The 25669-nt window shown below is 41.9% G+C and overlaps 1 protein-coding gene across 4 annotated transcripts; it reads right to left on the bottom strand.

Annotated features, from left to right (window-relative positions):
• Positions 1–520: 520 nt before the first annotated feature.
• On the bottom strand, positions 521–25134 carry DAPP1 (dual adaptor of phosphotyrosine and 3-phosphoinositides 1). Of its 4 annotated transcripts, XM_075090767.1 has the most exons (9): positions 24991–25134; positions 15590–15712; positions 12181–12314; positions 7528–7658; positions 5370–5417; positions 5067–5129; positions 3179–3264; positions 2523–2610; positions 521–2065 (listed from the first exon to the last, which is right to left on the bottom strand). In XM_075090767.1, the coding sequence occupies exons 1-9, from the start codon at positions 25050–25052 to the stop codon at positions 2015–2017; spliced, it is 786 nt and encodes a 261-aa protein (XP_074946868.1). In that variant the 5' UTR covers positions 25053–25134; the 3' UTR covers positions 521–2014. The 4 variants fall into 4 exon arrangements, with proteins under 4 accessions (XP_074946868.1, XP_074946869.1, XP_074946871.1 ...); XM_075090768.1 differs by lacking the exon at positions 5370–5417; XM_075090770.1 differs by lacking the exon at positions 5067–5129.
• Positions 25135–25669: the final 535 nt, after the last annotated feature.

The following is a 25669-nucleotide window of genomic DNA, read 5'->3' on the forward strand; positions in this document are numbered from 1 at the left end:
ACCCTTTTCCATTTAAGCTGAGCAGCTGGCTTGAGCTTCCTGTTACTGGTCATTACAGAAGCAGCTGGAAACGGAGCCCCACAGCATCTCTGTGTATTTCTGGCAAAAAGCATTTGTGTTCTACCTAAGGCCTACTCTTGCTGTTAGCTTCTCTCTAACTTATCTGTCTGTGACTCTGTCTCCTAGGCCAGCCAAGCACCCTTTCTTTAATGGGCTTCAGTTTTGCCACCACGTGCAGAACTTGCTTCTAACATTTTGCAACGCAGCCTGTTTGTGTGAGAAAGGCAAGGTGGCTTCTGGGGGTTACACTTCAAGCTTCATTTCCCAGCCATTTTCACAAAATAGTGGTGCTGTTGGAGAATATAATCTCTCTTCCCCTTATGCTGCCTCTATCTGACACAAACCTAAAGCTTTCTAACTAAACTGGAGATGCCTGTTTGTTAAACCACCACTTCAAGGGGAAAAAAAAAAGAGGAGGACAAAGCTTTAACTATACAGTACAGGAATACAGAAGACCTTTGGTAGTTTTATAATGACATTTTATTCAGAAAACAGTCTGTATAAAAATATTTACAAATATTTTGAATTTCTAAGTTGAAATAAAATACTATTCCTATGTTTAAATCTAGATTTCTCTTTCTTCCAATATGTATTTCCCTTCCTCTTCTTCAGTCTTCCCCCACTAAAGGCACCTCCTGAACCCTGACCTGCTGCACGAGCAACGCTGAGCCCTGTGCCGCAGTGCTTGCCGGGGGAGAGGTCTGTGCACTGCTTCAGCAGAAAGCTGACCACCAGGCATGCATATGTGCCCCCCTTGTTCCCTGCCCCTCTCGGAGGAGCAGGATTGCTCAGGGGGTCTGGCAGCTGGGTCAGCCACGAGGTCAGGCCAAGCTGGTCTTGGGACCCTCCAGTGCATCAAAACTTTGCTTCCAAAATGTAACATCTGTTTTGACTACAGCACCAAAGTACTGGGCTTCTACTTCTCAGCCCTAAAGCGAGCCACAAGGCTGTCAAATGTGTATGAGCCTTCCAAATTATAGATGGAAAATTTATATCAGGTTATATAGAAGATGTATTATTTTAAATACATATTTTTAGTCTACATGGTGCTTTTTTAATATAAAGAAAGCAATGCATAATTCTAAACATAGTTGTGGTCAAAATCTCATTCTGAGTTCTCTGGGTGAGGAAAAAATGCAAAATCCAGCCCCTTTTCAAGGGGGACTGTAAGGGGCTCAACTCATAATGCTACTAATAATGCTGGTGGCTGCCACCAGCAAAGCTTTCTGCGGAGCCCTGTCACCCACCTGTAGGAACCTGTAGTGGCTCTGTTGTATGCGTGCCAGGAACCAGCTGCCTGTTTCTCATACTCCTGGTTTGTAAACAGGTGTGCTCACATGATGCTGCTCACTGTTACCTACAGATGCTGCTCGAAACGGCTGTTCACTCGTAGCCATCACTGCCATATAAATCTAAACCATATTTGACCAGAACTAAGTGTTACTCATCCGTGGCCTTGAGAAGGGCCTTGGAATATTCTCTGGATTGTAATCTAGATACTATATACAAAAACATAATTACAAAAGAAATATTTAATGTTTCCAGAAAGGACTGGTTTTAAATAACAGGCTCAAGGTTACAGAATGTGTCACTAATGGTTGTGATGGAGCTTGCAATAAATTATCGAGAGTGCTTTGAATAACCATGGAAGTTTTAAATGGTGACCAGTTCTGTGATTAGTTAACAGGTGTTTGAATTCAGGGCCTCACAGGCATACACCACCCTCATCAGGCTAACACTCTGATTTTGTAACTGTCTCCACACATGACTGAAGAGCGCTCAGCTGTACAAACCCTCGTGCGGAGCTGGGTGCAAGCATGTGTGTGCAGGTATACATGCACACACGTGCCCACCACGAGTAATGGAGACATGTAAAACAATCCTCTTGTAAGCGATGCCTTCCCCTTGGCAAAGGGCAATTCCTGCCCAAGGAGCAGAAGTACTGGCGGTGCAGCTAGGGAGTCAGGGAGGCATTACGCTGCTCCAGTTGCTTCCGTATTTGTGACTAGAACAGAAAGACAATCAGTTAACTGTGTCTGGATGCACATGGATGCAACCAACCCGAACACTGGTATTTTTAAGGAAGTAACGCTTTCAAGCCTTTACATTGTCTTCTCATTGCTTCCTTTATGACTGAACACATGCCCTCTGTGCTGATGCTCCATACTGTTTACCATCTACACAATGACATCCTTAAAGATGGAAGTAATTTCTTCTTCTGAATGAGTATGTGTGTTGAAAGTGCATCCCAAAAATGCTAAGGTGGGTTTGCAGGCAGATACATTACAAAAAAACTACATATTCCAGTCTAGCTGGCCTGGAAGCCAGAAGAAGTTCTCCCTTCTTGCAGATACTGAGAACTGTAGCACTTGGGTGCTACAGCATTGGGGGATTTACGGTGGCAGTACCAAGGGTCCAGCTGCCTGAGGCGTGCTGCCAGGTAACACTGCCCATCATCTTACCAGTTTCCATCGCAGTATTTTAATCCACTCATCAGCTTCTATTCCAGTTCTCGCGCACAGGTAGTATGTCCTTAGTGGAAACACTAAACTGGAAGTAAACAGTTAAAACTATTTATTAAATTGTTAGAACAACTGGCAGTTCTTCCTAAAACGGAACCCAGCTGGCCTGCACCAACGGTTAGAGCAGAGCAGGGAGGCCATGCTCCCACTCAGGAAGGAGGTGAGCCAAGAGCAGTTTACAGCAGTTTACAGCCCGGGGAGACCCGGGTCCGTAAGGACAAAAGACCCACATTTGGGCACAGAAGTGGTTACTGTGTGACCTGTAGCAATGTCTGAACTGGGAACTGGACCGTACCTAAGTTCCATGGGCCTAGGTGATGATTACACATGCTTATCAGAATTAGGAAAAGAAATGCCCACTACACATAGGCCTACACCCTTCCTCCTTATCAAGAAAAAAAAGTTTTTGCCAGCAGTAATTTGGCAAAGGCATGCAGGACTGACAGAGGTTGGCTGATAGAAACAGACTCAGGCGTTAGAGGAAGAGCAGGGTCACAGCTGGCAAGGGAGCTTTCAGAAGCACCCAGGGGTTATATTTCAAACTTTCCTGGCTATTTTGATCTTCCCAGCAAGGTGGAAAAAGTACAGCAACTTACCAGAAACAATTGACTCTCTCCTGGGAATAGTCAAATTGCACAGCAGAGCATTCAGTTAAGTCAAGTGCCCGAATTGGTTCTGTAGCCTTGAAAATAAAATTATTTTAAAATGGGAACACATGAAAACAGGAGGTACAGCTAGCTTGGTTCATCTTCAGTGCACCTAGACCTTTACAAGACCAACAGGTTTTTCCAGGCATAGGTACAACAGCTGTAACACCATAAACCCAAACTAGCAAACATAACATCAGTGCTAATGTGATATGAATTGAGCTAAATAAGAAAACCCAGGACAGTCAGTTCAGATCTAGACAAACAACAGAGGAGATCTCTACTACAGGAAAGTTTGAGCTGGACGCAGACTGTTGAGGGTTTGGTTAATGCTTTATAGTGTACCTGACACAGCAGCAAATCCGGCATCACCTCCAGCTAAGGCTTACAGAAGCAAGGGAATGGTTCTAGGTCTTATCAGGCCTAGCCAGCTGTTGGAGATTTAATTAATTCCTAAGTGCCTTAAAAGGGTGAAGCTGGGTAGGGAGAAGTGCAGAAGCAAAGCTGCAGTAGCATTTGCAGCAGAAGTGATAAGTCTGAGTGCATCAGCTGCATGTGTGTATACACATTTAAGTTTCTTGGGACATATCCAGGAGTGCTCAGGTGCAGAGATAGAGGCTGTCCTTGTATGACTGCATCCCATCTCCCTTAAGAGTTCCATTCTCCCTTGGTGTGAGAGTTCTTCATTTTGTTTCAGCCCCATGCTGCCCAACACCTCGGAAGAGGCAGCTGAAGTAGAACAACAGGTTGCTCTCTGCCCAAACACCTGTAGCTGTTCCTGTGGTCCTTTATTAGGTGTATGGCGATGTCAGTTGCTTTCTCACCTTTCCTTGCATTTTCCTCTGGCTCAGTGGCTGTTAGTTATACCCCACACCAGAAGAAAGCCCCTTGCGATGAGGTGTGCTAGCGAGCACCATACCAGGGCCAGCACCCAGTTGCTCACCCATCCCCCCAACAATGGGAGTGCCAGGAGGCACCGGGAGGAGGCCATATCCCTGACAAAGACACCTTCCCACCTGGCAAGTCACAAATGCTACTCAAACATTTGGAGTGCTGCCCTTTGAAATATTATCCTGAAAATGTAATTCAAGTGAAAACTGATGGAAGGCTCCGTAAATACAGAACTGTTTATAAAGCGTAATGTTTGGTGAGAGAGGGCAGTTGCGTCTGCTGTTGGGTTAAAATTGGTTAGATGCCTGAAATAGGGCTTGGCAGAGGTGCAGAGGTAAATGGTTTGGCTGTGTTTACGAAGGAACCTGAGCTGGAGATATTTATTATTTTTGCTCTGTTTAAGATAGAAGTGGAACAGCAGCTGTAAGACCACACTGTTTTTCCCAGATGCAGCAGGTTAATATATATGGCAGAGTGCTAGAAAGGAAGACATTTTAAAATTAATTTTTTTCTATATACACCATGTGACCACTTGAAATAAAAGGTTGAAATCAAGGAATGCAAAATATACTACTAGTATTTGCAGAAATACTTTAATAGCACTGCCGTCTGTTGGGTTGTGTGTCAAAGCTACCAATAAAAGCTGTGTTGGGCTGGTAGCTTAAAATCCACTGAACAAAGCAACCAAAAAAAGCACTGTAAACAACAACTCTGTCTAGTAGGTTAGACAGAACACAGTAAATGTTTTCCAGCTGTAAAATTTACTAACTTTCTCTTGCTGAAGTCATCGGCAAAACTGACTTTATTTGAAAGGTCTGACCCCTCTGACAGTGTGGGAAGCTTTAGCTGGGGAAGCTGTGATACAGGTGCGAGAAGCCAGAGATAGGAGGAGGCTGCAGCTGCCTCTGTAGAGGTTTAAAGAGTAGAACTGGTGTTTGCTACTTACTGTCTGGTCTTTGAAATACTTAAGTTCATTCCTATGCAGTGTAAACCACCTTGTCTTCCAATTCTGAAAGATCAAGAACGGATGGCAATTGTCTTTTGAGAGTTTAGTGTAATGCTTCTTAAGAAAGAAAAAAGCTTTAAAGCTGTTGACTTGCTCCAATTTACAGTCATGCTTTGTTGTTGCTCAAAACACAAATCGCTCCTCTCTGTAGGGGAATGCAGGTGGAGCTATTTCAGCTCCACATTGTTTCTAGCTTCTGTGGGTGATTGCAGAGTGGGAGCAAGCAGTAAGAGTTTTCCTTACCTTGACTATTTTGCCTTGTTTTATCAAATATCCTTCTTTTGTACCAAGCTGTGAAGTAACAAGGAGAGGGATCGGGGTTAGAGACTGAGCTCTGCTTCTATTTCCCACATTCCCCTCTTTGCCTATATCCAGAAGATGGAAGAGCAGCCTGTCCTTGGGGAGGCTTCTCACGGCCACTTGCCCTGCCCTCGCTCCTGGGCTCTCCACACACGGATGGGTCTACCACTGGGGTAAACATGGGCCTGCGCTGGCTCTGAAGGCAATCTATTAGAGCGTGCCTCCCTCAGCAAGCTCCTGGCCTGCATCTTCTCAGCAAAATAGTTGCAGTTACAGTTTATTTAGTAGAGTTAGATGGTTGCCTCAGTACATGTTGTAACCAGAAACACCTGGGGTTTAGCTGACAGTGGAATTAGCCACAGAAATTGCTCTTGAAATGCAAGTGGGAGAGTGTGTGGGGAAGTGCTGTTTTACTTAGGCATTCTCTTCTCTCAAAGAGCCACATGCTTGAGAGGAAAAAAACCTGTTAAATTCAATGTGCTTATTGGAAAATTGTTTGTTGAGCTGTTTCTCTGCCACCATGAGTCACACTGGGACCTTATGACTTCTCAGATACTGAAACTCTGTGTAGGGACCTAGTTGTGAGACTGCAGATCTCTGAAAACTAAATTCTTGCCAAGTTAATTACTACTTGTTCTTGAAAAAATACTGCTTTTTTATTGGTTGTATGTGGAAGTCAAGTTTCTTTGGAGGTTAAAGTGGAACTCACCCGTGAAGGGTTGGTTGGGAGACACATCAGAAGCAGTTCTTTTATCAACTTCATTAACCCATATTAATATAACCCTTCCTCTTTTTCTCAAAAAAATATAGTATGTAATTAAAATACTTTTCTCTCTGTTCTGAGCAATACTGCTCTGGAAAAACCAGCTGTCTCACTTAGATATGAGTTACTCAGGATTTAAAGTCTCTAATTACTGTCCAAGTGAGCCACAGATATCACAACAGGTGGCCCAAAGGGATATGAAGATGTTCTCTTGTCTCTCACACCAGTAAGGCATAGCTTTTAACATGACACAGCTTTTTCCTGTGCTCAAAATTACTAGGGCTGAAAGGGTGGAGACTCTTCTGTCATACTGCTCTATCTTGGGTTTAAGTCTGTGTCAGAATACAGCAAGCTGTCTTTCTGCTTTAAAACAAGGTGATTCTAAAATAATAAAATCCAAGTGTAAAAATGCCAAAAAACCTTAGGAGTAACGTACCTATCAGGATATAGATACTCTTATTAACTTGGTTGTACTGTGCTTCAGTCTTGGGTTTCCTTTTCCAAACGCGTCCCTGCCTGTCTTGTGCATCTTTGAATATTTCTTTCAAAAGGTCACTTTTTAACCAACCTAGAAAGTCAGAGATGCTCTTTCCTTCCTCCCAGTTAGGAAGGAGGCTGTATATTGTTAACCGGGAAAATAATTCTAACAAAGATGACTGCAAAAATAATAAGTAGTAATGAGTTTATGTCTGTCAGGGCTACTATCTGTTTCCTGTCATCTAATCCTTATATTCACTGAACAAGACAATGTGGTAAATCCTCTAGTTGTTACTTGGTTTTGCTATTTAATGTATTCCTCTCCTCACCTGTGGGGGGAGAGAGAGACTTCCCACTGGCTGTAAAGGATGTTTGGTGAAACAGGGGCTTACTATATAACCTAACATAGGTATTGTTTCATACAGCCTGATGAGTGTTGTCAGAAAGATGTGAGAAGTGTTGTGTTTGTTTTGTGTGGTGTGCTTTTCGTTTTGGTTTTTTTTTTGTTGTTGTGTGGTTTTTTTTTTAATTCCTGATAACGTTACTGCTAAGATGGCATTCTAAAAGGAAGACAACAGGATAATGAAAACCTTTCATATATTCTTTCTTGGATGGTCAGAATCACCTAGGTCAGCTGCAGACAATGTTCTCCTAGTGACAGCATTGAAGGTCTCAGTGACAGTTGTAAAAGGCTTTATTTGCCACTGGACTGTACTTAGCAAGTCTGTGTTTGCTTTGCCTTGGTTGGCAGAGACTTCCTGTATTTACAGACCCATAAAGGGATGGATTCCATAGCTCGCTCCAGCAATCATACCAAACTCAGGCCAGGAGAATCACCCCTCCCACTAGAACACAACTTACTGAGGGAGCGTTTGGAACAAGATCACTTTCTGTCCTTCCCGTCTGCATTGCTGTGTGAACTCGAACAGACTCATAAATGGAAGGTTCTTCCACTTTCCGTGGGTAGGGATGCTTCAATACAATTAAGGTTCCTGGAGACAAAAAGAGCGGGAGCAAGTCATCTGGCAAGACAGTCTTAGAAGACAACTGGCAGTAGCTGCCTGTTTGTGGAACAGTTAACTTTACCTTTTTCTAAAACTAAAAAGGCATAAGAGCTAATAACCACCCCACAATCGCTGCAGCACTCCCTGTAAGGGGTTTTCCTCAGAAGAGGGCAGGACTCAGGCCACACCCACATAAGAAAATAATCAGACGCTATAAATGGCTTTCCCATACTTATAAAACTAGATCAATATTTCTACCAAATACCACCTGAATAGCTTAGACTTTCTGAAGGCTATTTTCTACAAAAATCCACCCACGCAAACTACAGAGGGGCACTTGCTGCTGGATCCACTTGCCCTGTCTCACTTCCTTGGCTCTGTCATGTTGCTCAGAGTCCTCAATACCTCAGGCACCTGGACCTTGCCTAAGCCCATTCCCTCTCCCTTTACAGTGGCAGTCAATTTGTTCTTATATTTCTGAAAACAAGAGTTAAAACCCTCTTCACTTCTAAACAGAAGGCAATTAAACCCCTTCTGCAATGCATGTTAAGTGGTGAAAAATCAAGACAGCAACAGAACAGGACCGTTGGACAACCCTCAGAGGCAGGTGACTCCTGTCCTGCTTGAATCTTCTTTCCAGTCCGGGAATAGCTAGGTAATACAGAACAAATTGAAACACAGATTTCATAGTTACAGCTGAAATGGTGACCTACACTTCCACTGCATTCATGAAGATGTCATTACAGACATTATCATGCTAAGTTACTGGTGATAGGACAAGGGGAAACGGCCTCAAGCTGCATCAGGGCAGGTTTAGATTGGATATTAGGAAGAATTTCTTTACTGAAAGAGTGGTCAGGCATTGGAACCGGCTGCCCAGAGAGGTGGTGGAGTGACCATCCCTGGAGGTGTTCAAAACAACATGTAGACATGGCACTTCAGGGCATGGTTTAGGAGGCATGGTGGTGTTGGGTTGACAGTTAGACTTGATGATCTTGGAGGTCCTTTCCAATCTTAATGATTTTATGATTCTATGTTTACACGCAACTAAACATATGGTACCTTTTTAAAACCTTTAAACTTACTAGTGCTTGCAGGGCACCCCTTGACACATTAAATTCCTTTCCTGCACAGAAGGCTGGCTGGGTGGGTAGGCAGGATGCTAGACTAGATATGAGGTCGTAACAGTCATCCTGGTTTTACCAGCAACCAACCACTTGCTGCATAAATAACTTAATCTCTGAGACCTTTGGATACAGACTTCCTAACAGTAAGCCCACACTACCATTGCCTTTAACTGTTTTACCATACCTCTCTCCAGTTAGTAACATTTTGATTATAGCCATTCTTTGTTATCCAAATAAGGTCACGTTTATTGCATTTCTCAGAAAAAAAAGCTTCATTCTCAATAGTGAATCTACTACCCTATTCACAATAGTGAAGAACCACCTTGAAATAGTAACTGCTACACCATCTAATCTCATTCTCCAAAAATAATGTCAAAGCACACCAAATGCTGCTCCATTTGCATTTTATGCTGATATTGTCAGCTCTTAAAGAGGAGGGATGCTAGAATTGGCAAGAACTTGGATTTGAAACCCACAGGTGATTGAGTAATCTAAAAGTGAAATAAAGTTTAAAGTATGTTTTGTAATGGGAAGGGCTACAAAGGGAAGTGGAAAAATTGTATTTTAAGTAACCAACTGAAATCTGTTAACAGGCACAGGAGGTGTATGCAAATGTGATATATTCAACTTGTAATAGGTGAAAAGTCAAAATTGGTTTAATTCTCTCTGGCCTTGCAGAAACATCATGCTTTATCTTTTAAAATGAAATTGAGAACACACCTATCACCAGTCTACAGAAACTACTTTTAAGCTGTTGCACAAAATTAGAGTACCACCATTTGTACACCATGGATAAAGAGCCCTTGCAGAACCGGGATGACTAGTTTAACCTTTTATACAATATTTGTTTTCTCGTAAGTTCTACAAGTATCTTTTATGGAGAAAAAACATGGACAGAATCATCTGATATCTGTACAAAGGAACTAGTAAAAGCTGCACTGTAGTAAGATTCTTCTTGCATGTTTGTGCATGACATCTATTTCTAAGGAAGAATGAAAATTAGTCCTGTTGTTGGAAATGTGAGCTTCAAGTGTTTTTGGCTTTTCTATCTGGTAATGACTTCAATTATTTTGAAAGCATATAAAAAATTTAAGTAAAAACCAATAAACAAAGCAAACAGGTAAGAATAACACGTTGGCTGTGTCACTTTGAATAAATATAAAAATATAGAAATATGATAGTGTGTTGCTTTAACCTTGTTACTGAATAGATTCAGCTTGCCTGTTCAATAAACCACTCACAGAACATAGTAGCCCCAATTTCCTTTTAATTATCTGTAGTTCAGAAGGAAGTGTACAAATTACACTGCAGAAAAATAGATGTGAGTCCATGCAGCACTTTGGAGTGGCAAATGAAGCTGTAGTAAGACAAGGTTTGTTGGGCTTGAAGCACAAACCCGCAGCTGTCCCAGTACAAGAGAACCACTGTGCTCCATGGACCAGTTTGCAGGGGTGCAGGCCCGTGTGTTCACATACCGATAAAAGAGAGTCTGGTGCGCTCTTCAGACACAAAACTATCTCCAGTGAGACAAACTTAAACGAAGGTAGTGGAAACCATTACATATTCTATCTTGTGGGTCTCTTTCTTATTAAATCCTGTCCATAAGCAAGGAGGTGAAAAATGCTGTCTTGCTTTACACTTTCATTCCTGATCTCTCACTGTTTCTGTAGAAAACTGTTTGCAAGTATAACAAGGAATAAGAAAAACTGGTCCAACTGCTTTCTACCCATGCCTGAGCTAAAGGTCGCTTGCTGCTTTTCACTGAAAGGAAGCGTGTCCTAGGAAATCAGACTCTGTTGGTGGCCCTTCTGCAACCTGCTGTGTGACCCCGTGTTGCACCGGTCATTCTGCCACGCTGACACTTGGCTCAGAGTGGGCTCTGATGAGCCCCTACCCCCCTTCTGGTATAAATCAGTTACCACCCAGGAGACCATTGACACTGTATCTGAAAGAACATTGCCTCCTCTCTACTGCTATCCTTGGGTAAGGTAAAGTAGAAGGTTTCTTGAGGTGATGTTCAAATGGTTTTTCTTATTCTGTAGCAGATCCAACTTAAAAGAGGTTCCACAGAGCCAGCAGAAACTGATTAGGGAGCTTTAAGGTGACAAGTGAGCCCATCATTCAACAGTGTTGATCCTGTCCACAGAGATCACATAACACCAATGCCTTGATTACTACTCTCTGTGACACATGCAGTTAAGGAATGGGGAAACACAAGTTTTATATGTCATCTGAAATCTTTACAGCATTAGGCCTGTGAGTGCATGTCTGGTTTCATAGGAAAAATAGTTTACTGGCACAAAAGATACATGTAAGAACTGTGTTTGAACCACTCTTAAAAGCAATTCCAAGAGACAATGCTTTGAAAGGTACAAGTGCAACATTGAGTGTACCACTGCATTTTTCTCAGGGGGGAAAAAAATTTGCAAAGCAACCCTCGAATTTAATGCTTGAGTTAAAAGACCACTGGTACATATTTAGTGTGTGACATATTACAGTTATTGCATGTGCCAACTACCATTTAACTAGTCTCTTGCATACATAATTAGTACTACTCTCTGAGTTATTTGCATACATTTTCTACACAGCATTCTGAAGTTTCTGGCACTACCTGGTACTGACATATCTTCGACTTTTAGATTTGAAGCTAAACCTAACACTGGCATTGTCATGATAATATCTATCTGTTTCTCCAGGGATTCTGGTCTGGTGGTGTTCAATGCTCTTGCAGGAATCAAGTTTAATCTTTTGACTCTTAATTCAGGTGGCACATTGGCTGATAAAGAATCCTGTGCTTTTCTCCCTCTCTTTCTTAAAAACAAGACAAAACACTGTGATGGCAGATGGCATCAGCAGGCTGATCCATTGTAGACAGAAATGGAGAGGTAATACAGGCCACGTTCCCTATTGGAAAGAGGAACGTATCACTGTAGACTTCTTCCTTCCATGAAGAGTAGTGGAGCTAAACAATTTCAAGTCCCTTTTCCATTTATTCTTACTGGGGGATTTCAACTTCACAGATGAACATTTATTTCCTTACTAAACACCCTGCTTTGGTTTTGCCCTTTTTGAGAAGGTTCTCTTCCTCCCAGTGCATCTGTATTTTGAAATGCTTCCTCCTCTCTCTGAGAAACCAAGAAGAGCTCATGTCCCTGCTTAGCAAACTCCCAGTAAGCTTACATCTAGTTTATCTTCAGAGTACTTGAAAGAGTTTTTGAAGAGGAGCATCCTAGATATCTGAGGTTAATACAAACATGAATTTCTGACGAGGAACACTTCAGCAGTAGATCTATCTATTTGATAACACATCAGAGCTTTTTTTACTTAGATCCACGTGAAGCGTGTCTAGAAACATGTTCATACAAACATATGGCTCTCCTTACCTGTTTCGCTTCCAATTAGAGGCTGATTTGCAAAATGCATGACTAATTCCTTCAAGCTAGAAAATTCATTAAATCCAAATTTGAATGAAGTTCCTGTATGTTCAACATGGAAGTGTTTCACAGAATCTTTTCCCCTAAAATAAAAAAATAAAATTTGTTAAGGCATAAATGCCAAAGGTATTTGGCATGTACAACACTTAAATAGCAGCTTCCACTACAGGAAATCTGGCCCGGATCACAGGCTGACAATCACTGCCCTAGCAGTAGTAATACTGCCATTACCATCCCTCACTAATACTCAACACATCTGAGACTCAGATATATTAAGAAAAATGTAGTTGCTGCTTTACAGATATGAGATGATGAAAGCCTAACAAAGGCCAAGTAAAATAAATTAACTCTTGCGGCAGTCAGTAAAAAGACTCACACACCAGCTTTCCAGCCTTCTGTCTAACCATGACGATACTCCTTTACTTATTAGACTTTAGCCTTGATGGTATACTATATTACTTGGTATATGTCTTACTTTTCAGGTAATATCCCAATCTCATTGAAAATTTCTTCTGTTTCTCTTTCAAAAATAGACTGCCTCCTTTTTGCACCCAAACAGGGATTTAATAACCTAACTTCAGATACTTAAGGCTTTAGAATTTGTCTGCTTTGTCTCTGTACTCAGAGGAGTGGTTCTTCTGTGGTGGGCACTGTCAAACATGAACCAGGGCTCTTTGTCGGGGAAGTAACAGCATTTGTTTATGAAAGCTAATAGTATTTAGAGAAGTGTGCAAGGCCTCACTTCCTGGATGGGCAATTATTTTGACTTCAGAAGACAGTGAAGCACTTATTGCAAGTATCTCTCCTGTGAGAAAGTAACTTCTGTTAATGTTACTAGCATCCAAAATAGTACAGAAAAAAACCTTGTCTCGGGGAAAAAAGTTCATGTAGCAAATATACTGAAAATATGGTGAAGAAAGGGATTTATAGCATCTTTTCCGTTGTTTATTACCTCTTCCACAGGACATTATAATTTCAAACAGGTATTTAAATAAATATTTCTTTGTACAGTACTTGTGATATTGTAGAACACACCTCTATCAACCTCATGCATGTTTTGCACTACACTAGTCAGCTGAGACACGATGTGTGCAAGCCAAGCGCAGATGCCCTGCAACAGCAGACAGCTGCTGTGACTCCCCTGCAATGACAGGATTTTAATCTTTTCACTTAATTTCACAAGAAATACAATGTTGCAATGAAAGCAACTTCTACTCTATTTCCTAGTTCCTTTTTAAAGTTGGCTAATTTAGCTGGGGGAGGGGATTTCAGGCAATATGTGATCTCTCTTCCTACAGCTGTCAATAAAACCTCAAGGGATGCCTAAGCATTGTTTCCTTTTAAAACAAACTGTAATAATGACTGAAGTTCCCTGTGAGGCAGAAAGTAAAGTAAAAGCTATAGAAGATATTTTAGGAGAGAAAGAAAATGACAGTTAGAATTGCTGAAGTTATCCTTTCTACAAAAATGTATCAGAACAAAATTGAATTACTTATTCTAAAAATGTTTTAATATTAGTCAAAAAACGGAAAGGAAAACTTTGAGTTAAATAAACAGTAGATAATAATTAAAACATTTTAAAACCAGAATCAGTATTTCAAGCAAGCTGTACAAAATTAATGTAAAAGATTAAAAGATCAAACTCCAGACTGGAATATTCAGCTACGTGGTAATGTAGTAGATAACTCTTGTTCCTACATGGAGAGCTGAACAAGAGATTGGAACTGGCCTGAAGTAGACTTTCCTAGGTCTTCTAAGGCTAGGATTTGTTAAAGCAGCAAATTTATTTTCATTAACTAACACTTTAGCTTTTGTTTCCTTTTAAAAGAGCAACTATTTAAGTTTTATTTTATTACAGTAAATTGTTTCCCAAGTGCCCTTCAAAACGACCTTCAAGATACATTTTTTTTAAAAAAAAATCATCTGAGGTAGATTACCTCAAATGATGCTTAGTTACATTTTAAGGTCAAAAAATATTAACCAGCAAGACAACAATTCATTTAAAATTTAGGGGGTTTTAAGGAAAGCTATTACTTATAAACACTACTATTCTTTTTCCCCAAGACTAGCACTCAATTCAGTCATTGTTACTCTGAATACTCATTTTGTAACATCACCTTCAGATCTTTCGGGCACTCCCCCAAGCTCCTTGCATAAATGGCTGTCTATAGTGGTAATAACTTCAGCAGTGTATGTATAGGCCCACTTGATCCTGGGTCTTCTGTCAGAGATGAGTGAAGCAAATAATATTTACCTTTTATACCTCTGGGGAACAGGGTATGTGCAAATTTCACTTTCCTCAGCTTCTGAGCTTCCACGTTATAACAGCTCCCGGTACTGAATACGCAGTCGCAATTTCAAGGGCGTATGCTGTGTTCCTATCTATAGGGTTGTGAATAACTAGCACCATTATACCGATCTAAGTGACTTCAGCTTTAAAAGTTACTGCGATTCAGCTGAGCTGTGGTCACTAATTGTTCAGAGGCTCAATTTGAGGCAGAAATGAGCTTGAATGCACTAGCTTAAAATTTCACTGTAGAGGCTTAATATATCATACAGTTGCCAAAGGCTAAGAACGTATTTAGGGTTGGTCACCTCCACTCAGCTGAAACGCAGGGACTACCTTATGTGTCTAATGCATATGGCTTTCATGTCACCTCTCTAGGACATTGTGGCTTCTCTCCTTCTCAGGAGATCTTTAAATGTGATTCAGTACTGAAGTACCCAGGCCAGGCTACCAGGGCTCTGCATTGGCTGTGTCCTGAACTGATGTAAATTGCTGTAATCGACTTCAAGGGCCTGACGTCTGCCACTTATGAAATATTGTTCAAATCAGTCACACATTACTGGCTAAGACTGAGCCTTAGCCCAAAACAGAGGAGTAAAACTGTCCAGGCAAACACTGGATCGTCCCTCAGAGATGACAGTTCCTATATAGTGACCCAGAAACTGGTGAAGTTAGTACCTATTAACTGGTATGTTTACTACTACTCTCATAAAACTTTTCTATTCCCATCAGCTGTTTCTTAAACTCTTGTAACTGCCATACAGATTTTTATCATGCAGACTGAAATCTACAGCAAATCCAGAGAATGATGTTTTTCACCAATAAGATTAATTCATGGTTTGGGAAAATGAGAGCAATTTTAAAATTCAATCCAAATTTTTTTTTCTTCTAAAAAGTTCATTGAGCAGGATTACACCATTAGGAATACATGCTAAAATAGTTCAAGCCCTAGGAAGAAATCTGCAGGCCATCTCAGTGCATGAGACATGCAAACAAGCATGGGAGTAAGTGAAGATTTTAAAACCGCTAGCTGTGCGGCGTTAGGTAAATTCACTTCTGTCCATACTCTACCTTACAGAGAGGGAGTACAAATGTTCCCTTTCATTACTCTTCCTCAAGAGATAGCTTCCATCCTGCCCATTGGAAAGCAGCAGCGCTTCTGCTGCATGTCGGGTAAGATTATCATGATACCACCTGGGAAAACAAAAGGGGTTAAACCATCATTTGCTAAGCTCTCAACTGGCAGCTTCCGCTGCCTTATGGAGCGAAGTTAGAGAAAGAGGAAGGACTGCAACTTACACTGCTACAATTTTCAGTTACCATTCTTCTCACAGGTACACACAGAACTGTGCCACTTTCAGCAGCCTCCTTTTGACATGCTCAGAAAACTGTTAACTACAAAGTTGCGACGGTTTGCCAAATCTAAAAAACACCCCTGCAAATTCTACTTGCAAGAGCAACAAACTACCCAGGTCTATGCTGACAAGGTGAAAGCAATCTGGGGGGGTAGGCATGATCTTTCATCTATTTTCAGAATCTGTATTTCCTGACATATCTACATGCTTTGGTACACTTCCTCTTTTGGGGCAAATAGGCAACACAAACTCCTCCCAAACTCTGTATTTCCCGCAACTCAGTTCATCCGTACTGCTAAGGTCTGCAATTAAACACATTTGTCCAAGCTTAAAATTTTCATTTGAAGCATAACCTTTTTGCAAGAAGGAAAAGAGGAAGGAATGAAAATTTACTGACAGAAGTTGAAGTGAAAATATAGGCAATCTCACCATTGTTGCCACTTGGCCATCCATGGTCTGAGCAATGCAGGAAAACATCTAAATGCCTGCTTCATTTAGCTTCAGTTACAACTAACTACATTTTTTTTAATATAAAAAGTTCCACAAGGAATCCACAGAAAAAAAATCCTGCAGAGATGATCATGAAATGTTGTTTATGGCTTCGTTTCAATCCAGAATGATTCACAATAGAAACACCTGATTTCTTTTGATAGAAAAGGATCTCATTAGAAATGCTCCTGAGACTGAACACAAAGAGCCGCAGCGATACAAGGCTGGGATGCCAATCCTGTGAGACATGGTGTGTGCGGATATTAAGGATAGTTACATACGCACACCAGAACCTCTGGTGCAGAAGGAAGAGGGGATACTGTACCCAGGACACAGCTCTGCAGGGAGCAAGCTTCTCCCCTTGTCTGTACATGGAATGGTGCCAAGTCGTCTTCCCATTCCTTTAAACTCAGTGTGACTGTAGTACTGGGGTCAAAGTCTATTACTGTTTCAGCCAAAGAAATACAGTTTGACTGAAAGCAGAAGTGTGATAACAGCAGTTTCCGATATTTGTATCATGGCAGTCTTCAAACTGAAATGAGGTGTAATTGTATACTTTCTCCTTATCTCTTCATCTCAAGTTGCCACTAAACTTGGCACCTCACACAAAGTTTTAACTCAGACTTTAGATAGTTGCCTATCTGAATGGCCAGCTAGCTGATAAATTGCTTTATGAGAGACTCCAGACTGTTAACCCTGCGGAAGACAAGATCCATGTGGAACTCAAGACAGACAGGGTATTGCTGCTTCAGCTCTAGAACGTGCTCTGTGGACCATCTACACAGTAGAATAAAATCATGGATATTCAATGTATCATCCTCTGAAACACCTATTAGCTAAAATCTGCTTTGGGATTAACTGCCCAAGTAACAGTCAAAGGTCAGATCTGTCTTGATGCAATGCAGATCATATCAGTGTGCACGCTTGGCCAGACCTACAGCTGAGAAGACAACACTGTGTTTTGAGTGGAGTTTCATATGGCTATTTCTCTTACTTCTGTGCAAAAGAAACCTACACTGAGAAAATCTGTAAGTGGTCATTTTCATAAGGCAGGCATATTCAGTCTGAGGCTGCTTGTAAGTACGTTGTTACCTTATTTCCAAAAAACCTAAGATTCTAAAAGAAAAGTCACAAGTTTAAAAAATGTCATGTCTAAATCCATTATCTCTTTATATATTTAAAAGGCCAGTGACTAATGAAATTTCACAACTACGCAAAACAAAACACCCCCCATCCCGCAAAATAAAAATAAAAAACCCCAGCAAAACCCCAGCCACTTCATTGGGACAATACTGTTGTTTTAAAGCACAGTTTTAAATCTTTGCTGACAAGGTTGTACCAGTCGTCTTGCTTAAAAATGCTGTCTCAGACAAAAATCCCTCAAATATTCCTGTGTTTCTCTTCTCAGCTTAAGAAGTAGAAGTGGATGTGAGACAGTAACACAGACCTTAGCACCAAAGTGACTGTGTTATATGTAGCTATGTTTTTTTCTCCTGACTGTCACAGATGATTCAATCAGTAACAACTGCCAGGTTACTTGGATATTTCACTGTGAAAATGGTCACTCAGAATTTGTTCCAATTGCAAGAACACAGGTAAAATTTTAAAATGCTGTGGAAAATTTAGCATTTGCACACAGATCGCCAAGAAGGTAAAGAAATACACACCTGTGCAAATAGTCTGCTCTCCCAGACAAGCCTGCCTGATGACACAAATACAAGTAAACAGGACTAAAAAGAAACCCAAACAGTCCTGTGGTTAGACACTACTAGATACCCTTCAGATGAATTTAGGTATTTGTCGGACAGGGAATACTTCTATTCATCTCGTTTAGAATAAAGCTTTTATGCAGTTCTTTGAAATTTGCAGGTAAATCAAGGTGGGAGACATGGCTCATTCAGCAAGACACTGTAAAGGACAGTCACCTTTAGCTTAAATTCTGGTTGTCTACTGAGTGATACGAGGGGAGGAAACTGTTGACAAAAAACATAATACTACATCTACATTCTTAAGACAAGAAATTAAGAAAATCAAAAGGCTTTATAAACACCCATCTGTTTGAAGCCCCTAGCAAGTCCTTCAAAAAGCCAAATTGTCTTAATTTCATTTTGAACCACGGTGTGTACCTTGCATATTGGACTGTTTCTGAAGGTCCTTCCAAATGTCACCTTTATTTGACCCAATTTAGAGAGTCTTGTTTTTCACTACAAAAACAATCCAGAAATATGCCCTGTACTTTGACACTTGTCAGACTGAATATCACCAGCAGTGTAGAAATTGCCTGGGGTTCCTCATTCAGATTTCTCTAACGAAACACAAGATAGATGAAAGTCCTTCCCTGCTTCAGAGCTACTTCTGCTTCGTGCCCTTGGCCTTGCACACCCTCCTGTCTCAAATGCATACATACTTCCAGGAGGTTTTTCTTTTCTATTTATTTAATTTCTCCTATTAAAAAAATCCTACATGCTCCCCTTTTTTTTTGGATTCCTTATCACCGATTTGACTAGTGATCTCTGTTTTAGAGTTTATAATTGCTGTCATTTATCCATTCTTCTACTTTATCTTTGTCCTAAATTACATCAACTATCTTTACCCCATACACATAAGCACGTTTGTGTTATCAGTGCATGTTGTTGAAGGGCCATGCTATTTTTCCTGCTATTTGGAGCAGAAGAGTCTGCTGGACCCATGAAAGCATGCCTTAAGATGGGCACGCAGTCCCAGTGAGATTACCTTTGTTTCTCTTTGGAAAAAAAAGTGTTTTCAGAAATTGGCCGACTTTTTAGATCAGATTGCATCGGTGGCAGTGTAGGAAGGGCTTTACTGACATTGCTATTAAGAGAAGGAGGAGAAACAAATGAGGCACACAGTGCTCCAGAGAACCAAAACTCATCACAGCACACAGCCTCGCCCTAAGGATCTGCCCGTCCAGTCACCAGTGGGGTTCCCCTGCAGGGTAAGCTGGTGGCTGCCGCAGTACAAGCCATGTCTATGCCAGCCAGTTGTACCACTGCAGCTATGCTAATCATCAGAACTCCAGAACAGGACACGCTCTCATTAAGATCTCTGTGTAGTTAATGCAGTGACTAGACCTCCCTACACAGTGGTGGTGATCAAGTGTATGTTATAGCAATGTTTGGCATGGGAAACTCCCTCTTCAGGTAAGAACATCATCCTCAAAATGTTAACTTGTTCTTTTCTTTAACAACCCAAGATGTTTCAAAGGAAAATATTAATGAAACTTCATTTCTATGTCCCCTGCAGATGCCTTACGTATGGCATCTGTCATTTCTGGTAATGCTGTTGACACAGAAACTATATGGATATTTTGCAAAACATTTCTGCCTGTGTAAACAGAGGCTAGTGAATAAACCTATAGCTGGCATCAGGTGGATTAACTTTTCAACAAAACCAGAATGCACAAGGAACACAAACATTCATCCATGCTTAACCCAAGGATGAATGTTGAACAACTAGGATAATTCTCTTCTCAGCCACTTCTATGTGCAAACTGTGTAACCCCCAATAGAAACACTTGCTTTTCTTCCTCATGAAAATGAAAGACAGCTAGCACCAGAAGAGAGCACAGCTAGAAGTTCTGACTGCCATTTGGTTTTAGTGTCTGGAGTGATAACTCTGAGGTATGCTCAGCTATCAGATACATGAAGTAGGCAGAGATCACACTCATTTTTTGCATCCTTATCAGATTATGTTCTCAGACAGTTATAGCCTGGATACAGCAGAAACTGTGTGCATATCTGGCTTGCTTTTGTAAAGAGTCAGGCAATTCAATGTTTGTTCCCTGTAGCAGGAAGGGGATTCTCAGTATTCAGCTGGGTGATCTCTCTGCTCCCTTCCCAGAAGCTCCCTCCCCTGCCCCAGAAGGTGCAATACTGCTTGTGCTCCTCAGTGGGTCACCATCCCTGTTGAAAGGACCTCGGCTGCCTGAGCTGCAGGAGCCAAGCAGAAACGCAGCAAATCTAATTCATCTCTTGTCCACCTCTGAAAGGGAACAGAGATGCACATTAGGGTGCAGATGGTCCAGATGTGCTCTCAGCAGGACTTCAATATTACTCAGAGAAATTATTTAGCCTGGGTTGGGGGTTTTTTGTGGTGGTAGATGTTTGCAGGTTTTACACCTTTTTTTTCATATTAAAAAATAAAATCTTCTACGACAATGAGCTGAATTTTCTTACACTTTGAAACTATGTACTAGCCTCAAAGACGTATTCCCATTCTTAGATCAAGGGAGTAGTACACTGTACTGTTTGACGGAGTGAGTGGGAAAGCACTGACTTATCTCCTTTGGCTGGACACAATGCTCTTCACATGCCTGACTCCAAAAATTACTCTGCAAAATAGCCTCACTAGTTCTCTATTCTCTGCATGCTGGATTTCAGCAACTTCCAGATCGTACCTGCAAGTTTTCTTAAATCACTTTAACTTTTTTCCTGATATCAAAGCCTAGAAGTATTACCTATCATCTGAAAGTCACAAAGGGCTCTCTGTACCTCACATCAGTAAAAGTGAAGTTTTGGCAATGTTTTTAACGGTGAGTGAGTCGCCAGAGCTCTAGAGAACCTACAAAGGGCGAGAATGGTAAGACGGAATTTATAGGTAGCATACAACCGAAATTGGTACTGATTAGACATGCTTTCAATGTGTCACACTGAAACACTTAATCACACACCTATGTAAAGAACTTTGTTGGAATATAAGGGTGCCATTTTATAGGAAAATAATTTTAAAATGGAAATATGAGGAAGTAACAACAGTGTATCCAGCCTTAAAGTTCATGTTTTCTAACTGTAGGCTTTCACTAGTTCAAGCTTCTGCTTTTCACTTCCATTTTCTCTCCCCCTTCTCTCAACTGCCTTTGTTCTGATTTTCAGCCATTTCTTTTGCCCACTTTCTAGCTGTTGTAATTTTGCCCTTGTTTACATTAGAAATACAGATTTAAAAAAAATTCTTATGACCATTTGCCCTGTTCCAGTCACGCAAGTTCCTCAATTCCCCAGTTTTATCATCATCTGACCTAGTCCTATGGCCTAATTTCTCTTCTATTACTAAAACTAAGCATGAAGTATATAGTTCAGTCTTATAAATACTGTCATGGTATTGTCAAGCTTGGAGCTGGAGGAACATAAAAGCTGTTCTACATGGGATGACAAAGAACACTTGACTGCAAAAGGAAAAAGGCTACAAAAACTTGTTTCCTCTTGCCCTGTTCCTTTCGCCTCCAAAAGATAAACAGTGTCGCCTAAGCTGTGTTGGGATGGAAGCTATGTGGCCAGACCAGCCCGTAATTACTCAGATGATAAGATATTCCACATTCTGATCTCTTGTGCAAATAAGGTGAACTACAATGTGGAATTCCCCAAACTCACATTATACGTGACCAGCTATGGGAGTTTCACACCGCAGTGTGCAGGCTGAACTTTTAGCAGTAACAGCAATAAATGTGATTGGAAAAAGGATTGATTCCAGGTAATACCCAGAGATCTTCAAAGAATCATCACGATGTCAGTTTCGTTTTCCTTTAAGCCAAGATGCTTATGTCATTTTTGACAAACTTCAGTGCTCCCTTTGAAATATTTTGGTAGATATAGAGAAGTTAATGAATGAGGTAACACATTTTTAACAATGTGTTCTGCTTTTGATCTTCCTTTTCATTAAGCATTAGTTCCACCTACAAACACCTCGACAATGAAGCTGACTAACCTGAAACTTCACTTTGAACTCTTGCTTGACCACCCAAACTGTCCAAATAACTATAAGCCACCATCTTCCCTCAGACTGAATGAAATAGTTAAAAAAAAAAAAAAAAGGCAAACCCATCACTCTTGCTTTCTTTTGGTCTGATATAAAAGTTCAGAAAGTCCATCTTTACAAATACTGAGGCTCTGGGAAAAAAAAATCTGCTCTGATAAACAGCTGTACATATATCTAGATCTTTCAGTGACCCTGATTGTCCCTGATGATAACTGGCATTGTTAAATCTTATTTCTTGATCTTTTTTCTGTGACAGATAGGATACCCCTAGAGCAGGGGTAAAATAAAGATGGGTTCTGTATATATCGATTTTTTTTTTCCTCCCTCCCTCCTGCCTTGCTCTCACCAGCTCCTATGTTCTCAGTGTAATTACAGTAGCATTATTCTAGAACAGTGTAGCAAATACCAGGTCCTCCAAACCTAGAAGAGAGTCAGATAGGTTTTACGCTGTACACCTGCCTATGTTGCTCTCAACTTTCCATTTTGATGACCAGCTGACCTGGTAAACTATTACAATATCCTGGTACCCAACCTCCTTTCTCTTAAAAGTAAAGACCTTGCCATTTGACACTTTTTCACACCTTTTTCAACTTCTTTCATTTCTGCATAGTAAAGCAGAAGCTCTAACATAACCTGCTTCAAATTCCCCCCCAAAGGTATGTGAATGTCAAAGGTGCTCCTCATTTGAATGACCCTTGTCTCTGTTGGTCTTTACTACGGCAATGAGATATACTCATCACCAGAACTGGGTCTCAGTTGTGCTAGATACTATGTTGGGTGTAACGGGAACTCAGCACTGTGATAGCACCAGGGACTAAGTTTAGGATGAAAAACCCTTGCGGTGGCTGAGAATTTAATGTTATGGTCTGGAGAGTGACACACCTACTTCTCACAGCTTAAAAAATATTTACATTAAGAGATCTTTTAGACTATGCTAACAGAATGTTCGGTGTGTGAAGGCTTCTTTTTCCTCTTTAGAAAAAATAAAAAAACAAAGTTGCTTTAGTACTAGCTGGAAAAAAAGGACTTTGTTTAGTGATTTGAAGGGAATCTTTGTTTGGCATTGCTTATACACCTTTAGTGCATTTAACTCAACACACTGCCCTGAAGGAGATATTTAGTATTCTGTTGTAGGGTGAAAAGTTTAGGTTTTCCATTGAAGTGGAAATAAAATAAAGAAGCTACAGCTTTAAAAAGGCTATTTGTAGTCTTCTCATTTGTAGTCTTTCCTTCTCACTGGTACCACATCAGGTACCACATCAGGCTGCAGTCCTACAAGATCATCTATGAGGACAAACTCCTTGCCAACCAGTGAGGCTGTTTACAAGCACAGGTTACTGGTATAGATCAGATGAGCCCATATAGTCTAAATAAATAAAAGTCTGGTAATTAGGAATCACGCTTCCCACAGCAGCTGCAAGTCATGTCATCCCTCCCCCCCCTCTCCCCGCCACCCCCGTAGATACTTTTTTAAGATGAGAGTAATGTTACAGATGAAAAGGAAAAGTATATAACGGCCACTCTGGGTACCACTGCAGAGTGACTTGACTTCATTTCATATCTGTTAGATGCGTCAGTTACAGGTATTTAATTAACAGGTTCTTCTAAATATGGAAAGATATCATCAGTGTGGAGATAGTAATTCGAAGTCTCTTTATTGCACTCCAATTTTCTTCACTAAGTGAATCAACCACAAAAATAAATGAGTTGGTCCTTATCCATAAGTACTCAGGAAGCAAAAAACCTTCACTTTTTTCATCTATTCTTTCTGAATGCTAAGGTGACACCCAGAGCCTTTTCACTTTATCACCGTCTTCACTGGCCTTTCTTCTGCCTAACCTTCCCTCCGATTTGCTGCCACCGATCCTTCCCTCCCTGGCCTCCCAGTGCCCACCTGTGCTGCTCCTCCTGCCCATGTTTCTTCTCACCCATGGCAATGCTACCAGTGGAAAAATAACCCAAGCCTTTCTCCTGTAACAAGCAAAACTAACTGGCAAAACTGATAAAACGGACGAGTCACATCAGACAGGGAGCAAAGTCTGTTGCAAGCTTTGGCCTTCCTTTTTGCTCCTCGGGTTTTGCTTTTAAGCAAGGGTGATGGCCTTGTAATGGCTGCGACCTGTCCACCACTCTCGCCCCTGAAGCCCGAGGCGCCCTGGGGAAGCCTGCTGCCTCCCAGGGCCCAGCGAGGAGTGGCTGGCATGGCGGCTGCGATGGCAGCCCTCTGGGCCAGGGCCCAGGCCAAGCTACGGGGAGACAGCCGAAGGGATGACGCAGCTCTGCAGCCGGGGAGGACAGGCGGCTCTGAGGACAAGCTCTAGGTCTGGTGCTCCCTTGAGACACCTCCCTTGAGGTACGCGACATGGCCCAACCTGGGCTCTCCCCAGCAGAGGAGGTTTCAATGTCACAGAGCTGCTCTGAGTGAAGCTCTAGCTCCCTGCCTCTAACTCTCCACTATATTTGAAACACCTGCCTGAGCTCTAATTTTTCTGTCGTTTTTTTCCCCACCATCTGCAGCACACCAGCATCCTCTGTACACGGGAGCCTGCCGGCCTCTCGACCCCACCACAGGGACGAGATGCCAGGCTTCTCTGAGGGGCTGCACTCCATGCACGGAGCCCTTAGGTGACCTCGTTAAAGCGAACTCCAGTTTACCTTACTCCTCACTTCATTACCAAACTCAGCAGCACGAACCCGGCAGCTCCCACCGTCTGCTCCCGTCGGGCGGCCCAGCATCACCCGACGGCCGCCATTTCGCGCGGGGACCCCCCCGCGCCCCTCAGCCACCCCCGGGGTGGGTCGGGGGCCGCCATTTCGCGCTGGGACCCCCACCGCGCCGTGCCGACCACCGCTTACCCCAGAGCCTCCAGCTCCTCGTCCAACGGCGTGGCGGGACGCGGCTGCCGGCGCTGGGTCATCGTCCCCGCCGCGGCTCTCCGCCCCGCCGGGGGACGACGGCTGCCCGCCGCCGCCTCCCCGGGCCGCTGAGGAAGTGGGCGGGCGGGGCGGCACCGGCCCGGCCCGGCCCGGCCCCTCCCGCCGCATCGGAGTGCTCCGTCGCGGGGAGGCACCCCGACTGACTGGCTTCTCTGGTGGTCATCATCCCTCTCCATGCAGACTTTAGAGAGATCGTTCTGTCTCTCAGTAATGGGAACATAATGTAAAAGATTGCTGAAAAGATACCACCAACAGGGAATGAAGGTTTATCAGAGGACTGAGCTCTGTGGATGAGAAATTCCTGGGCGTTAGCCAGTGCCTGTCCTTCCAACTGCTTAAATTACTTGCTGATACTACAGGTTATTTTTATTCCCCAACACTTAATGGGCAGTAATTATTATAGGTCTGGCAAATTCTTTACTAAACTTCTTTGACAAAAAGACAGGGCTCCAATTTAAAAAAAAAAAAAAAAAAAAAAATTGGCAGAGTGCTGTTTTCCAGTCACACACGCTGAAGTTGTCACCAGTTATCCAGAACTGAAAATAAATTGTTTACAGAAAAACTGGTGTTTAAAGAGGCCAGAACAGCTACTTATTTT

Source organism: Phalacrocorax aristotelis, chromosome 4, assembly GCF_949628215.1.
Source record: "Phalacrocorax aristotelis chromosome 4, bGulAri2.1, whole genome shotgun sequence".
NCBI classification, from domain to species: Eukaryota; Metazoa; Chordata; class Aves; order Suliformes; family Phalacrocoracidae; genus Phalacrocorax; species Phalacrocorax aristotelis.